Source organism: Coloeus monedula (assembly GCF_965178545.1).
Source record: "Coloeus monedula genome assembly, chromosome: 10".
In the NCBI taxonomy this organism is placed as follows: domain Eukaryota; kingdom Metazoa; phylum Chordata; class Aves; order Passeriformes; family Corvidae; genus Coloeus; species Coloeus monedula.
In genome coordinates, this window is record NC_138790.1 from 26,642,457 (window position 1) to 26,659,681 (window position 17,225).

The window sequence follows — 17,225 nt, forward strand, 5'->3', positions numbered from 1 at the left end:
AATTGCTCAAGAGTTTAGGGAAGACAGAAATGCATGACAACTTTTTATTTTTGTATCAAGTGCAACATTGCAAGGAACAGATAAAACTCAGTTTACTAGTCCCATAGTATACAGAACTGAAAAACGCATTCTGCCATGCTGTAGGCACTGTGCGTAAGAACCTGGTCAAAATTTCAGTGCAATTGTGACTGGAAGAGCAAAGCAGTGCTATTACTGTTACAACTGTATGTATCCCAGTGTCATTAATACATTTATGGTAAAGCAGAATGGCTACCACTCCAGTGTATGAGCAATCCCATGAATTAGATTTTACATCTAGAACAGCAAGCAAAGGAATCAATGCTAATCACCTTAATGAGGTGAGGTAACAAACCCAGTTTAAAGAATATGTTGAGCCAATTGATCAAAACAGAAGAAATTTTAAGCTGAAAATACCTGGTTTTATCTAGTAGGGAGAATTGGAAATTGGGCAGTAATAGGTGGCCCAAGGATTCTGCTTCCTAGCTTTTGCTCAGTCTTCATCTGTAGCACTGCAGAGGCCTTCAGCCAAGAAGTTTTTCCTCAAGCTACTAGCAAGTGTAACTGACCACCATCTATACCTTTCTAGCTGTTAGTTCTGGAACAAGTCCTTGCATCACCACTGTTGGAGACAGGCATTTCTACTGCAGGTAGGTATCAAGTTTCTTCTTGATGTTGTCAAAGGAATCCACTCCCATATAGTCAGCTTGGCCCTGTTCCCACCGCTCCTTGCGTTCTTCTGAAGATTCAGTTGGTAATAGTGGTGATACTGATACGTGGGACACTGCCTCTGTAACTTCTGCCTAAAAGGAAAAGCAGAGTAAAAATATACAAGTACTTTGTACAGCTAAAGCAAGCAACAGGCCATAAAATGGGACAAGAAAGTAGCTGCTATCATGCACAGTAGCAAGCAGTGCCAATGGGAAGGGATTGTGCAGCTTTCCTAGCAAAATAACAAAGCAGAGTTAAAGAAGTTAGCAGGGGAGAAAGAAAAGAAAAAAAGTAAAGTTTAAGTTCTTCATACCTCTCTACAGAAGCCACAAGAGAAAGCCAGAGTATAGACCAAGCCCGATAGCTGCAAATAGTTTGTTAGAAAGATGCAAGATTACCGAGAGAAGCACATCTTAAGAGATCAGTAACTTTGGTCTTAGAAAGGCTGAGAACTTAAACTGGCCCACGTACTAAGCTAAGACTAAGAAGTCTGCAGTCAGATGCAGGCTACTAAATTCTGTGAATGAGAACTAGAGTTAGAAGCGTTACTTCAGTTTTAAAAAGTATTGGCATTCATCACTGCCTGTTTATGTAAGTATTGATTCTCTAGTTATCTTAGGCTTACCTAAATGTGATTCACCATGCAAGATGTGTATGTACATATTTGCATGCTGAACAGGGGTTCTTCTGCTTGAGAACCTTATTAGCTGCAACACACTGAGAGTTAGGCCCTTCTCTGTATACATTAATGAAATTAGTACATCGAAGAAGTTACTACAGTACAATATCTGGTGCAACATTAGCTACCAACAGAGTTTGTTTTAGGCAAGCATACAGCTATGTCCAAGACCTGTCTAGCATGCTTCTCTTTTGTAGTATTATTTATTCCAAGCTTAAAAGGATAAAACTAAAATACCCTGCGCATCCCACAAACTAAACAACACCCATGCTTTGAGATGGACAGAGGGAAGGGAAATTGATGCAATGGTAAATAACCTGTCATCCATACTTAGGCATGGATGTACAAGATTATTAGAGCACGTACCATGTTTGCCCCTGTAGTAATTTCTTTAACAATTCCGTGCTGTTCTAGTAATGGTAAAACATCAGCTATGTAGGTATCCCACCACATGTTGAGGAATTCTGGGTGAACTATTTTAGGGTCGTCCATATTGCCCTTTATGCTTTTTGTTCTGGAGTCATATGTATAGTTCCATGGCTTTGTGCTTCCCAGGAAATGCACGACCTTAGTATTTGCACCAAACCTGTTGGACAGAAAAATTTTAGAAGCCAGTTTGTACATGTGTCTAGAAAATGAGTTTTGACTGGCAGACATAATTTCTTCTAACCTGCTATTTCTTATTTGTCCAGAAAACAGAAATATGAATATATTTAGGAGGCTAAATGCTAAATGATTGAACTGCCAATGCGTATTGGGACTGAAAGCATTGCGATACAACAGAAACAATGCAAACTGAATTCTACATTACACTAGTCAGAATACAGCCAAAACCTAGCGGTCTGGGCTATTTAAATACTTACAGACAACTCAAGCCTTTAGGGTGATGTCCATAGCTCAGGAGAGAGCAGTCTCAAGCAGCCGTTGCAATCGGAACTGGTTTTAAAAGTGAAAAAGATTCTACTCCAAAGTCAGCAAGCCAGAGAGTTAAGCATTACAAGTATTATATGGAGAAGGGTCAGTGTTAACAGTTAAACCTTTCAGTTTATAGCCCTGTAGAAATGGATCATTGGCTGGCTCTGCTGCAAGAAGACCGTGTCCCTGCAAAATAATAACTTTGTGTAACCAAGGCATTTCAGAAGACTCCTGATCTTGGTGCAGCAGGGTCTTGCTAAACTTAGCCCTTACGTAACCCTTATTTCCTAAATAACCTTAGGGCAGCCATGCATGGGTTTGGTGGTGAGTTGGTTTGTGGTTTTTTTTCTTTTTGAAACCATTTAAACTCCATTTTCAATATGGACTTCCAGCTGTGTCCCAACTGTTATCAGTATGTTCTTTGGTATTAGAAGTATAGCCAAGATGCACCTCTTCTCAAGTAAAGAACTTGACACTGAAAGACACAACATTCATTTCATTCTCCTACAGTCCCAGAACTAGGTTTCAGCTTGATTCAGTTTTGTGAACAAGCAATACCAGTCTCTCTACTACCAGTGACTATCTCACCTAGTTCAGTTTGTATCACATTAGGCTTTCTTCTCAACATAATATGACTGAAATGGAGAGTAATGTCAAAGTAGCTTGTCTAACATTTTATTAATCAGACGCAGATCATTTTGAGTGGGACTCAGGCATTAAAGAGTTTTACATATGGAGACAATACAGGTGTGTTTCAAAAGCCATAGAATATTCAAACTGAGTATGCGTGTGGGTGGGGGTGTGGGTTTCATACTATTTTAAGGTTCTTGACTGTATTTCAATGTTCATGTTCAATGTTTGGAATATAACCGATCTTATTGCAGAATGAAGACTTACGTGTGTGTGAAAGGCCAAGTATTTGCATTAACTCCGTGCCAAAAAGTGTCTTCAAGAGGTCAGTTACAGGGCTTTAACTTTAAACCCCAAAAGTAAAGATTGAGCAAAAGGGAACTACCTTAGTTTTATTAGCTGTCACAGTACTAAGCAACCTGAGTTTTCTTCATCTGAGGCTGCTGCTGTTCTGAAGAAACTTATGGTTCAAAAATCAAGGGTATTTAAGCTAGAGAATAGAATGCGTAAGAAGTATCATGTGACACTTGTTACAAATGGAGAAGTGTACTCTTGGTATCTTGTCCACTTATGGTCAGAACAACAGATGCCAAGCTTCTACAATGTTTTCAGTATCTGCCTTCTAGATACTTTCTGGATCTGCAATATTTGATTTTGACATTTAAGCTCAACTGTTAGGAAGCTTTATGTCCACACTGGCCTCAGCAACTAATCTGTCTTTCCCCATCTCCCAGAAAAGTCCTTCATCAATGTTTTGAAGTTAGAGAGCATTTGTCATGAATTGGCATTTTCCTTTGGGAAAAGGATTACTGAGACTGCTGTGAAATCTAGTCTCGCTGTACAAAGCTGCAAAAAACTTAGCTATTGCTGTCAGTAGGTTTAAATTTCACTATATTCCAACCGCTGATTATCAGGAGTGTAAGCTGCTGATCTAACCAAGGGAACTTGTTCCACCTATTGAGCAGGGAATTTTACTTGCAAGGGCTGCACTGTCAGCATTCTACTTTTGAAGGTCTGGTGAATTCAGTTAAGCAGCTGATTCAATTGGTTGAAGGGAATTTTTGTCAGGAGCTCCCAGATCCAATTAGTCTTCCATGGCAACAAAGTAATTTGTAAAATTAAGGTCATGTGACTAACAGCCAGCCATGGAAAGAGGACATACTTTACAACAGATGTTAGTTTATCGAATGCTATCCAGCTACTTAGTCATTCTGAGGCTTGCATATATTTCTTTAAATAAGTGTTCCACTTTTAGCATGACAAGATTCCAAATAGTATTCTGATCACAAGACATAGTTTGATCTTGAGCCAGCAAGCCCTGCTTATGCTAGCTGCTGCTTTAGACACTAGTAACCTGATGTCATTCAGAGATCAGATTGTTTTTATGCAATTGGCACTTTCCCTCCCCCCTTGCCCCCAACTTCTGCAGCTCATAATAGATAAAGAGTTTCTATGTAACACTTCAGCTTTCCTTCTTTCCCCCGCCCCCTTCCTCCTGGGTTATTGTAACACTTTGAGTAACCCTGCCTCTGACATACAGTTTACTGACATGCCAAACTACTGCTGCTAGCTAGGGAGGAAAACAGTCTTCATCACAGAGGAAATATGCAATGAAATGTGCTTGGCTGTAGTCTTTGTTCCATCTTGCTGTTACTTAAGGAACTGACAGAGGTCTCGAAAGACTGTTAGGGGAGAATTCTAGCTTGCTGCAAGTCTTTGTTCACCACACTTACTTGAATGGTAGAGGTTGATTACATGAAACTGTAACTCCTGGCTGTTACATACCCTAAGTAATTTGAGTGAGAAAAGGGGAAGTTATCTAAGTGGGAAGGATACCACCAGGGACATGCTGAAGTTCAGCTCAAGCTGATTAAAGAGCCGACTGCCATTGGTTAGAACTGTACTACACTGTATCCTACACCGGAGGAGCGGTTCTTCCTTTTGCAAGTGACCTGTCAAATGTGCTTACTCTAAATCAACTTCAGTGTTATCACTAGGGATGAGTGGTTCAAGCTACAGGTACAGCTGTCTCACTGCATTTATCTTGAGATGATTTATTTGACTTACATCAATTCAACCTTTTTTTTTTAAGAGAAAAAATTACTGTATATTGTATATATATATTATTATATATGTTCCTTCTAGAATATATATATTATATATATTCCTTCTAGAAAACCTGTGTAAGCTCACATCGTGCCTGTTCATTCTGTTACAAGAAATTACTTTATGTAAGCTCTGAAAGTCTTCTCGAAGTTTTCAACTTACGCTTTAAATGCTGGAAGGTAGGAATATACAGAAGTGCTGCTCAAATTATAAATAAACGGTAGATGTTTACTCATGTCTGTTGTTGCCCAGCTGCTGAAGAAGGTGTTTAATAACCCCTGATCTGCACCTAAAAGAGAAAGCATTAATAGGCTACAAGCAACAGACAGCTGTTTGAGGATCTTTTTCAATCACTTCACTAAGTAAGAGTCGGTAATGCAGTTACCATGTCCAGTAGAAGTCTGGCACAGAGCACTAAAGTTCTATTTCTGAACAACCCCGCAAACCCTGCAGCCTTTGAATATTCCAAAAATGCGGAGAATGAAATAGTATGTATGGGGTTACTTTTAACTGCTGCTCACAAACTCTGCCATTCGGTTCCTTTTACAGCTTAAATTCAATCTGGGTAAGGCAGCAAAAAAACCCCACAATAAAAGAGTACAACTGAGCACTGTTCAGCTTCAGGAAAGCTGTAGCTCAGAAGATCAAATGGCAACAATCAGTTTTATTACTTATGCTTACAGATGCATCATCTCACTGCAGGAGCTAGGGTATCAGCGGCCTGTTAGGCCTGCAGTCCCAGATGCATCTACCTCCACACTGATCTGGTAAGAAAAGCATATTTAATCTTGGTGACAACTCTAGTAAAACTCCATCAAATCCCTTAACAGACAATAGGCGTTCCTAGTTCTGTAGTAAAAAGCTCCTGACTGACCGTTAAATGAGGATAATCTGTGTTCAGAGGGGTCACCTCAGCTTGCAAGTAGAGGTTGTTACAAGGTTAAGTGAGTCTGAAGTTGTTTGGTATCTCAGTAGTAGATTAGCTAAAAAAAAAAATAAGTATAGCCTACAGGCCAGAGCAGACTAGTTTATAAGCAGTGATCGAAAAGAAAAAACCTATTTATTTATATCCATTCATTTTTATTGCAATGAATATGATTAGTCTTTAAATGGAAATAATTCCTCTTCTCAAGGAGATTGAAGGGAGTCCTCCAGCTTTCACTTGCTGTACTCTTTCACCTATAACTGCATTCACAAGTAACATTACTAAAGAGTAGGTAAATGGATAGCTTAGGGTATTAGTAGACAACATTTCATTTTAATCTTTCCTTTTCTCAAGCACTCAGTCTCTGCTGACTCAGGAAAAGGTTTTTATTGGCCTATGATTCGATTTAGGGCAGTATTAAGGCTTATACCATCAGTGCTGTTTGAGCACAATTTGCTTTTTGAAACCACAGTATCTAGATGCTGGGCATAAACTTAGATGTACAAGCAGTACACTGACAAATATAAATTCTAGGTATCCTGTTACAGCTGTCAGCATACATGCAGATTGCAGAGTGAGAAAGTGCCTGGAGATTCAGTCTGGTAATTTCAAACCTCTGACTTGCCTCTCAACACATAAAGGAAGGAAAGCACTTTTGAAGAAGTTGTGTCCATCATAAGAAAACCGAAGGGGCAGCAACTTTGTATTGAACTTACCCTACAGGACTTCCTCTCGCTCAGGTTGTACATACTCGGCTTTTTTTTTTTTTCAGATTGCATTCATTTGTGCCAAAGCAGACAATGAAAGCAGCATCTAGCTGTCCTAATTCAGACTTCAACAACAGACTTCAGTAGTCTGGTTATATAAACAAGATCTCAGACACAAGGTGAAAAATCAGGCAGTATTCATACTAACTACATATTTACAGACGCATATGAAGGTACAATACAGCAACACAGTACAAGCAACTATTTTGGATCCCAGGCTAAAGAGCCAGAGGATTGTTTAAGCAATAGCAACATTCTTAAGGTAGCAGTACTACCAGATTTCTTCTAAAACCAAACTTTTCTTTCCCATCCACTACTTTTAGATGGTATCTAGAGTAGTTGCATGACGTGTTCTTTATTATACAGAAAGGTGAAATTTAGACAGAGTAGATGTCTACATAAGTAGCCATCATTCTGCCATTTCTGGAAAACAGCACTACATAGGAGGCACCCATCTGCTGTTACATGCAAGAAATATTCTGGAAGGTCTTCCATTCCCCTAGTTACTACTACTGCAGACAAGGTACTTGCAGTTTGACTTCAACTACACACAGTTTGGTAGCTCGTTAAGTTTGCATCCCTATGTCCTATTAAAAGCAGTGACCCTTCACAGGTTTCTCTTACTAAGTTTCCTAGAAACTTTTATTACTCTCTAGGTCAATTTAATTTTCAATCCCCTTTCTCCCTGCCAAGTTCCTGAGCTCGGCAGTAGCTTATATGGACAGTCTAGGTCTCCATGGTCTCGTTACTCAGATCACTGCTACCATTTAATAAAAACTAGGTAAATTTTGAAGCTGAAGTAAAAATTGCCGTTCTAGAAATTTGATACTTAAACAATTAACCCACTTTTTGCTGTAAAGTGCTGCAACAATTGCTTTGCATTTAGAACACAGAGGAAGTTTCACCACTGCACGGCTTTAGCTTTCAAGTCAGCATATTGTAGAAGCAGTTCTACTCTTTTAAAGGACAGGGGCCCTCAACCTAGAAGATCTGGTCTGCTAGCAGTCAAGCACAAAGCTCAAAGGAGACAACCACCAACTCTCAGATGTTCCCAAAGCTACAGATCAGTCAGTTTGCACAAAGATGTGTGCTTAGGGCTTTTTTTTTTGGTTGGTTGCTTTTTGGAGGGGTTGGATGGTACTTTTTGGGGTCAGGGGGAGAGGGGTGGCTTTCTGTTCGTTTGTTTTTGGTGTTTGTGGGCGGTTTTGTTTGTTTGAATGCAACAATTCAGAATTATGCTATACATTTTGCCATAGCTGGTGATCAATTTGTACGCAGTATGTGAGAGCACGCACAAAGCTACCAACTGCTACCTTGTCAGGAGCAAGGTACAGACCTTCATTACATGGCAGTACTCATTTTCATGGCATAGCATTGAGCATGCAACTGTGACTAATATTCTTTAGAAGGCCACACACAAGAGTCCCTACTGTAACAAGGATTATTCTGCAGACTAGGAGTGACATCTGGAAATTTTACTTTTTACAAAGTACAGAGAGGTAAGTCAACAGGCTAGCTCATTACTTGCTATCTGAGAGTTCCATCTTATGGTCTTATTTACATAGTTTTCCGTAGTTTTTTAAGTTAGATTTTGTTTTGTACCACAGTAGTTACATAACAAAATTAAGTGTCAGGAGACAATGATACTCAGAAGCCTTTAACAATAGCAGTCTCCAAGTAACATATGCTTTTACTGCAGTGGTAACAGATTTAGTAGACTTAGAGGACGGCAGAACCTGGCTTCTCAAGCTTAAACCTGGTACAGTGGCTGATCCCAAGTGACTTATAGCGGGAAGCAGCCACAGCTACATGCACTTGATATTGGGAAACAGACAGTCACCACCCTATAATGACAGGAAGCCATCACATAGCATACAAAGAGATAGTTGTATCTTCAAATGTTTGATTCTCTGAAGCTGTGCTTAAGTTGACCAATGCTATTTTTTTGTAGCTGCTCGAGTTAGTATAGGACATCCAAGCCTTGAGCGTTAGGAATGTCTGAAGCATAGTACCGGAGTTTCATTTCTTGTTATATGATTTCTTGTTATATGATTCTACACTCTTAATGCTTACAGCTGTTAATTTGGAGGCCAAACTCAGTTTTTATTTCACAAAGCCTGAAAAAAGTAGTTTTACTACATATTGTAACGATAGCCTCTGTTTCTGAGAAGGACACAATTTTTGTGTAGTTACACTGAGAATTCTATCATACAGAGTCCCCATGAGGTGTATGTAGTTACTGAGCCATCCCAACTACTGTCACCATTTTGGTCTAACTTACATTGAAATACAAATTAATACATACCATCAAAGCTGCCTTTCTCTGTGGCAAACTGTAACAGCTGACTGTATGTTTCAATGGAAGGTCGGTAAACAAAAACTCCTGAATTAAAACAGTCGGGCCAGCCTGGATCTGGTGCTGCAGACAGCTCTTCTCTCTCAAAAAGCTCATCTATATTTGACAAAACCTAATTGTAAAGGGGTTAAAAAAATGTTTTAGGTTAGGAATTGCAGTATCACATTTTAATGGATTTTGGCATCAACCTTAAGATGTGAAAGAAAGCTCTTGTATCAGTGCTCATGTTACGGAAGACAATACTTTACAGAAATAGTCCCCACAGACTTCATTACAGTTAATTTAGATTAAAAGGCACACGCATTCTTACTGTTACTAGTCCATCTAGTAAAAGGCTTCTATTACCCCTACTCTTAAAAAAAAACCAACCCACAGAAAAAAAATCCAACAACCCTGATATTAGGTCTTTAAGAGGTACCATGAGACACAGCCACTTACCATTGTGTCTGCATCCATGAAAACACATTTTGAAAACTGTGTCAGTTCCCAGCAGTGAAGCTTTGTTAGTGTGATGCCCAACTCAGGTCTTTTCATTAATGCCAGGTGTGCTGAATCCCCACTATCCAAGACATTTACCAATATGACTTCATCAAAGACTCTTTCCAGCACTCTCCTGGGGAAGAGTCAATTGGCAAGATTTAGTTCTAGTGTTACTCCAACAACAGACCACATCACAGATTCTGTAAAGAGAAGTGGAATAACAGGGAACCTGGCAACATTTCTTTTTGAAAAGAAGTAAGAGTTGACTGCATATGTTGGAATGCACAAGTGCACCTGTCTGCCTCAAAGTTTCTAGATTGTAATGTGCACATTCTGGGGACCAGAGAAGTTTCTTGGGCTTATTTTTTTCTTGCACAAACAGAGTTTTAGTCGGCATTGCCATCAAATCCAGTAAGTCATAGCTATGTAGTACAAACACTCCACAAAGTTTTTTTGTTTTTTTTTTTTCATCCAGACTTTGATTTCTGGCAACTTAACAGTCTACTCTGAGCAGGCAATTAAGAAATGGGAAGCTGTTAGACTAGCTTGAGTAGGACAGTAGCTGAATCCTAAACAGCTGAAACACAGTTTTATGCAATACTTACACTGTTCTAGATTTGTGACATCTGGGACATTTGAAACATCTGACTAGACCCAGGTGCTAGAACTTTCTTTATCCCATAAAGTCTTTTCAAGACTGACTTAGTCATGGCTGTGGGTACAGAAATGTTTTGAACCGGTATCATGTTCACTAAAGAGTGATGAACTTTCAGGCACTGTAGTGAAATTTTGTGGCAGATATCCAACCTTTGCTTTACCATCAATAGAGCATTACCATTAGTTCAAGAGACTAAGGCGTTCACACTGCTTAAAACAGGAAATGTCTGTAAAGTCTTACTATTCTAGAGTGTATCTCGCATGCTCAGCAATTACCAGTACAATTTGAGCCACAGAGCTTGTAAATGAATTTTAGGACTCTGCCTTGTGAGGCAGTCTTTATATTGACAGCTTGGTGTGGACAGTGCTTCTGAACTTAAGGCATACTTTGTTAGTGGAGACAGGGCAAGAAATGCAAGTTCCAGTTACACCACTAGGTATCACTGGTCTAAGGACATAGTACTAGCTGGCTCGCACTAGCACATAAGGACATTTAGGATTCATCTTAAAAGAGCACACTCACCTAATAGGCTTGAATGGATGTTCCTATATGCAACATCTTAATATTGGTAAGACCATTTAGCTGCCAGGAGACTCCAGGGAGAGTCACTCCATTTTTTTTATTGAGTCACCTCTCATTTGTCTTTATATATTGGTAACTCTTTTCAGAAGAACTTCCCCTTGTAGAGAATCTTGACCTATCATCTGTAGTTCCCAAAGTTATTAACTGTTTTGTTGTTTGTCTTTTTTACCCTCTTACATGTGGAAAGAGAAGCCAGTCCACTCCACAGTGAGACTATTCTAAGGAGGCTGTAGGAAGCAGTTGCCTGTTAATTTCATTTGTTGTACTGTGGTGACCTTGTTAGATGCCTCTGTTGAGCTGCTGATTTGACATACTTGGTGCTACTTTAGTTCTGCTCGCTTTCTTCTCCCATGATAAAATTTGAGGTGTCTGCTAGATTTCAAGAGAGCTTGTGTTATATTATCTCAATCAGGAATATTTCTGCAAAACAAATAAATACCAATCCCCTGCTCCCACCTCCACCTACATACACACAGCACTAACAAATGCACAGGCAATATCACATTGTTGGAGAATTCTAAGTAGGACTATAATAGAGCAAAGACCCAGCTGAAATATCAGTATCAAGTCACAGTTTAGAGCTCTAACTACAGACTATTTGTTTAACTCATCATAGGGAAGAAAGAAAAAAAAAACCACACTAAAACATAGCAAACAGTTTCATTTTTGAAGAACTTGCAGAACTCCAGATAGTATAGATAAGTTGAATGCTGCTGAAATTAGCTGTTTAGCTTCCAGAGTTTTGAAAGGTTACTATTAAGGAATTTAACTTCCATTTTTCAACCTGCACATCAGCAGGAACTGTTGCAGTTTGAAGTATTTAAGTGACCTTACCTCATAAGATCTGAGACCTGAGGAGTTATGAGTGCAGTCAGCTTCCTTGTTGTTCTGTACTGTTGCAAGGATGAACCAAGTACCAGTGCTCCTTTCACATAGGAGTCATTTGTGGCTAAAGTCACAAAGGACTGGTCTGGAAGAAATGAACTTGGTCAAGTTAGCATGATCCACTACTTTATTCTGGGAGAGATACATTAGAAACCTAGTATTGTTAGGTAGTCATGCTGTGAGACCTCTAAGATGCGGCCTTAAATTCTGTGTAGAGGGCCTTCCTATGTGACTGAAGGAAGCAGATTACTTGCATAGCTATATTTGCTATTGGTAACCTGACACATGGCAAAATGTAGTAAAATGACCCACAAAATCAAGACTGTTGCAAGAGAACGCCAGTTCAAATTTCTCCACAGGTTAAATAATTCATGCCAAATGTAGAGACAATCCAAAAAGTCTAAAGAGCCTTACTTTGGCCGCTAATATGCTAAAAGTGTTTGGAGTCTGTGGGCTTGTTTTTGGCCTAAAGTTAGTAGGGTTTTGTAGAGTTTCTCTAAGTTCAGCTCTCAGCCCTGAAGCTAAAGCAGTGTAAAACTTGCATTTCATTTTCAAATGAAAGTAACCATTGAATTATATCTTAGACAACAGTTTTAAGTTTTGCTAGCTCAGGATTTTGTAGATGAGTTGTTCTGCAACCCACAATTGCAGCTCTGTCACAAGAATGCAAGATTTAAATGGGAAGTAACTAGTAATACAAAAAGCAATTTAAAACTTGCAGGAAAAAATTTTACTCTTTGAGCAAAAAGAGGTACTATAATCTTCTGCTCCAGCTGTATCTTAAATATAGCTTAAGGCAGATTGTTTTGCCTTATAGTACTTATTGAGGCCATATTATACAAGCTTTGCATTTTTTCAATTTTCATGTTGTTTCAAACTGCCAGAGTGGGACTGACAAAAGCAAACAAGTAACTTATACAAGTTCTTTACTGTTAACTATTTTCATGTAGACCTCCTTTCAAAGTTCTATCACTTTACAAAGCATGCTCTTTTCTACCAATCCATTTCTCACTCTATCAACAAAACAGTTTCTTCCTAAGAATCTCGAGAGTCAAATTTATTTTAGCAACTTTGATTTCTTTTCTTTACAGAAGGTGTTAACTAGGTTAGATCAGAGCGGGAGTTCTGGGCACTTAAAGGCTTACTATCAAGCCTAGCAGTAAGATTAAAATACTGACTCCTTTCAGAAAAATTGTTGTTTGGCTTGACTCCTAAGTTCGCGAGGCAGTCATCGTCAATACCTCTTTAATATAATATCCCCTTAACAGTTGACGACAGAAAATCACGTGCCATAACTGCCTATAAGCTCTGCAAACCTGGTCTGCAAGATCTATAGATCAGCTACAAAACCTTCTATTTTGCTTAGCAGCAAAACCAACTAGTCCCAAGGGATTTAGATTATAGTAGTCAATCACAAAGATCAAAAAAGCTTCTATAATGCCAGGAATAAAGATATTTTATTTCAATTCACTTTTAGCTGCCTATTTGTACTAGCTCATATTCAGCAAGTCTACAGAACAACTTTGTTTCTTTGAAAGGGCAAGTGTGTAACGTTTTAAGTCTTACGAATATCTTCGTAATAGGACAGGGTTTTTCACGAGGTAATTCGCATGGTACTACTCAATACATTGAAGTCTGACACTATGCTCTCAGCTCACTAAAAATCCAGTGTAGACAAAGTGGGATTGTGCCCAGCATTCATCTGAGTGTTGCTTGTTTTTTTTTTTTCCCTAGCAGTGTTACTAATTCTTAAAGCGACCTTGCCACTGAAAGACAGGTCTTTTCTTCATTAACCTGTTAGCAGCTATACTTCCACTCTGTCTCCTCATCTTCTTGAAACTGAATACTCTCACACAAAGGTCTTTACAGAAATAAAGTCAATTTAATGACAGAGTAAAAAGCAGCCCCCTACTGCATCCTAGCCTTAGGAGGAAACTTTAAAACTGCTTGACAGGATGTGAATATTGCCAGCTCGGAGATCATCTAAATCAGCATAGCTTTCCAAAGTTTTGAATGAACTATGTTCTATTCCACATCTTCTCTAAAGTACATTCATAAGTACATGAGTCCACGCTACAACTTGGGCAAGACCAGCTGCTGCTTATTATGGAAGTTACATCTGCAAAAGACTAGTCCGTTCTTCCTAAACAACAGGTATTTCATCTGTGTGGGTCTCCCTTCTCGTCCTTTTCCCCTCTCCGTAAACACTTTCTCCACAGAATCTTATGTTTACACAGCAGCCACTGTTAGGCCCGAAACATAATGAACTCTTGGTGACCGTATGTCTGCAAAACCACATAGAATGAGAGACAGTTGCACAGCTTCCTAATTGACTTACCCAGACAAAACCACGCTACTTCAGAGACCTCTTTGGCTGCCCAGTTCACAGGCTATAATACCTCTTTGCTAGAGTTTTTGTGCTACCCCTTACACACCCACGACCATCCTAGAAGTCTGAGCTAGGAGCGATCTTTCATTTGATGGCACGTACGAGGTTACTGGAGTGCTTGCCCCACATCATTTAAAAATTCCCCTGGAAGGTTTTTCGTAGGCATAGCCAGAGTTCACAGGTGCTTGCCTTTCCCCCTATTCTCTGAGTTAGGTGCTAGGACATCTGAATTTTTTTTTGAGTATGGGATTCCTAGAGACAGAAGCATCTTATCAAGACATGCATCCGGGGGCAGACTTCCTGCAGGCTTCCAGACCTGAAAATGAAACCAACTCCGCTGACAACTTCAGGTAAAACTAGGGGGGGGAAAAAAAAGGCAACAAAAAACAAACAAACAAACAAACAACCCAAACAAAAACAAACGAACAAAAAACACGGAAGAAAGAAGCGAGACATAGGTAGTGTGGCGATAAGGACCTACTCATTGCAAAGTATCAAAACCACAGAAATCACAAGCTCTCTCTGGCTTTTCAGGAGAAGGCTGGGTTTTCCCCTGTGAGCCGCTGTAGCCCTACAGTGGCCCCGCCGGCCCATCCTGCTCTCCGCCACGCTGGCTACATCCCTCCCGTTAGCGGAGGGAGGCTGGGGCAGGGCATCGAGGTGGGCGCGGAGCGAGCCGGCACCGTGCGCGTCCTCTCAAACCGCACAGCGGTGCCCGTCGGGACGGCTCCGACCCCCCCCCGCGGGCAGCCCCTACCCCCACCAGCCGGAGCCCGCTCGCCGCCGGGACGGCTGCCTAAAAATAGGCGCAGCCACGGCCGCCGCGAGTCCGCGGCCGGGAGCGCGTGGCGGCTCCGCGAGCGCGGCCCGCGGCCCTCGCGAAGGGCGGCGCGAGCCGAGCGGGGCACACTGACCTGCCATGGTGCCCGAACGCAGGTCGGCTGCGGGAAAGGCGACGGACGCGATCGCGGCCGCGCTGAGGCCGCCCCTTATATAGGGGCGGGGCCAGGAGCGGCACGACTGTGGCAGCGGGAGGAGGCCCCGCCCCGAGGAATCCCCGCGGCGCCGCGGGCGGGGCCGCCGCCATGGCCTCCTGTGGTGGCGGCACGTCACCCCCTTTCCTCCTTCCGGGGCCGGCACCGCGCCCTCGCCGGGAGGCCTCAAACCCCCCTCCTACCTACCCCTGTGCCTCTCGGGTAAAGCGGAGCTTGAAAATACTTCAAAATATTCCACTGCGCGAATAGAGGGTAGGACCGTGTCAGGGTGCTGTGGCTCAGGCTGGGAGCGGGGGTGGTACAGGAGGAGCGTTGCTCCTGTGGCCGCTAAGCCCTGCGGGAAAGACTAAAACCACTCGGAAGAGCCTGGCTCCGTCCTCTTGGCACTCTCCCTGCAGGTGTTTGTACGGGTGGATGAGATGCCCGAACGGTCCCAGCTCTTTCAGCCTTTCCTCGGAGGACAGATGCTTTCTTGTCCGTCATCCTTGTGGCCCTTTGTTGCCCTCTCTCCAGCATGTTCACGTCTTCCATACTGGGGATCCCAGAACTCAGCACAGCCCTGCAGGTGTGACCTCAGCAGTGTTGATCGGAGGGCGGGGATCCCCTCCCTCGACCTGCCTGGTGCAACCCAGGATACCATTTACCTTTTCAGCAAGGGCACATTGTTGGCTCGTGTTCAATTTCGTGTCCCCCAGGAAGCCCAGATCTTTCTCTGCAATCTGTTACCTTCCTCAAGACAATGAAATATAACTGCTTTTTGACCGCAATAAACTGAGGGAAGTCTGTTAGGAAGGGGATTTCTTTCTGACTTGAAATGGCAAATGCGCCATGAAAGGATTTAAAAAATAAACGAACTCTCAAATGCAAACTGATGAACATTCCAACTCCTAATTTCCCCAGTATGGGAAATCACATTTGAGCTGAGACAATTTTTGTAGACCTGTTTTGAAATCAAATTACTTACTTCTAAAAGTACCAAAATCAAGGAAGTGTTCCTTGACCAGCCACAAAATAACAACCCCAAAACAAAATATGCTTTTAGAGCATACCATTAATTTGTAATTTGTGCATCATATGCATAAAAGTGTGTGAATCAGAATTGTAGGCAATGTTGATAATGTTGTACATGTATAGGGATTACTAATTTTTTGGGTATGCAACCTTTTTCAGGTATCCGCGGCTTTGACAAACTTTCTCTGTGATGGTATTAGGCATGGTTCGTGTCTGTCTCAGATGAAAGTTTTGAGAAATTTTTAGCCAGCACATTTCAGCTGTGTCTAGCTTGTTGCTTTGCCAAGTTTTTGAGCGAAAACAATAGAATAGCCGCTGTTGGTGACTGCCCTCCCCCTCTCCCTTGGTTCCTTTGTGTTATGTTAGAGTAGAGCAAAAGAGCATAATTCCTTCTGGTTTCCACGTTAAACAATCAGAAAAAACCCCTAGGACTGCCAGTATTTAGCTTGAAAGTGTGACAGAGAAGTGACATGTCCACCCCTATGCAAACAGTTGTTTGCACATGCATGGTTGCGAGTTTTCTAATGTTCGTGGTTGAACAGGCTGTAAATTCTGTGGTTTCCTTGCATGACTCGATTTCATGTACACCTGTGCCTTTGTGCTGTTTACACTTCTTTCTTCGTAACCCGAAGGGAAAAGTCACAGGAAGAACCTGAGAGAGCAACAGGTATCCCATTGGCTTCCGGTACAAATGGAAGAAATGATTGTGTGATATGAGGATAGAAGGAAAAAAGCGTCCAGGAAAGAGAAGAATGTGCAGGATGGGCCTCTTGTGAGATAAGGGCTAGGATCGGAAAGCTTCTAAGCCTAGGATAAAACCAGCTAGGCCTCAGGTTTTTTAGAAGGGAATAAATTTAAGACTAGGTAAAAGATAAGTAAGATACAAGGATGGGAACTAACCAGGGAAACTGTTGCTTGTCAGCACACAATACGACTTGATAAAAACCTAGTCAGGAGGGAGAAGGAATAGATTTTGCTAGATAAAGAGACAGCATTCAGAAAGAATGGACAAAGTGCTGCATAGCAGCTCATTAGGTAAATAAATTTTGCAAATGTGCACAGTGGGTCCAACCATTAAGTTAATAAAACATTGTAGAGAAGGTTTCAGAATTAAACAT

At 41.2% G+C, this 17,225-nt stretch overlaps 1 protein-coding gene across 4 annotated transcripts; it reads right to left on the reverse strand.

Annotated features, from left to right (window-relative positions):
* Nucleotides 1-30: 30 nt before the first annotated feature.
* Nucleotides 31-15,084, reverse strand: GYG1 (glycogenin 1; the record flags this gene model as incomplete). Of its 4 annotated transcripts, none has more annotated exons than XM_082287786.1 (7): nucleotides 31-817; nucleotides 1,775-1,994; nucleotides 5,222-5,348; nucleotides 9,057-9,219; nucleotides 9,546-9,720; nucleotides 11,662-11,797; nucleotides 15,016-15,084. In XM_082287786.1, 7 exons carry the CDS (start codon nucleotides 15,020-15,022, stop codon nucleotides 635-637), a joined length of 1,011 nt encoding a protein of 336 aa, XP_082143912.1. In that variant the 3' UTR covers nucleotides 31-634. The 4 variants fall into 4 exon arrangements, with proteins under 4 accessions (XP_082143912.1, XP_082143914.1, XP_082143915.1 ...); XM_082287788.1 differs by having other exon boundaries at nucleotides 31-821; XM_082287789.1 differs by lacking the exon at nucleotides 15,016-15,084 and adding an exon at nucleotides 14,587-14,695 and having other exon boundaries at nucleotides 31-821.
* Between the last annotated feature and the right edge of the window lie 2,141 nt (nucleotides 15,085-17,225).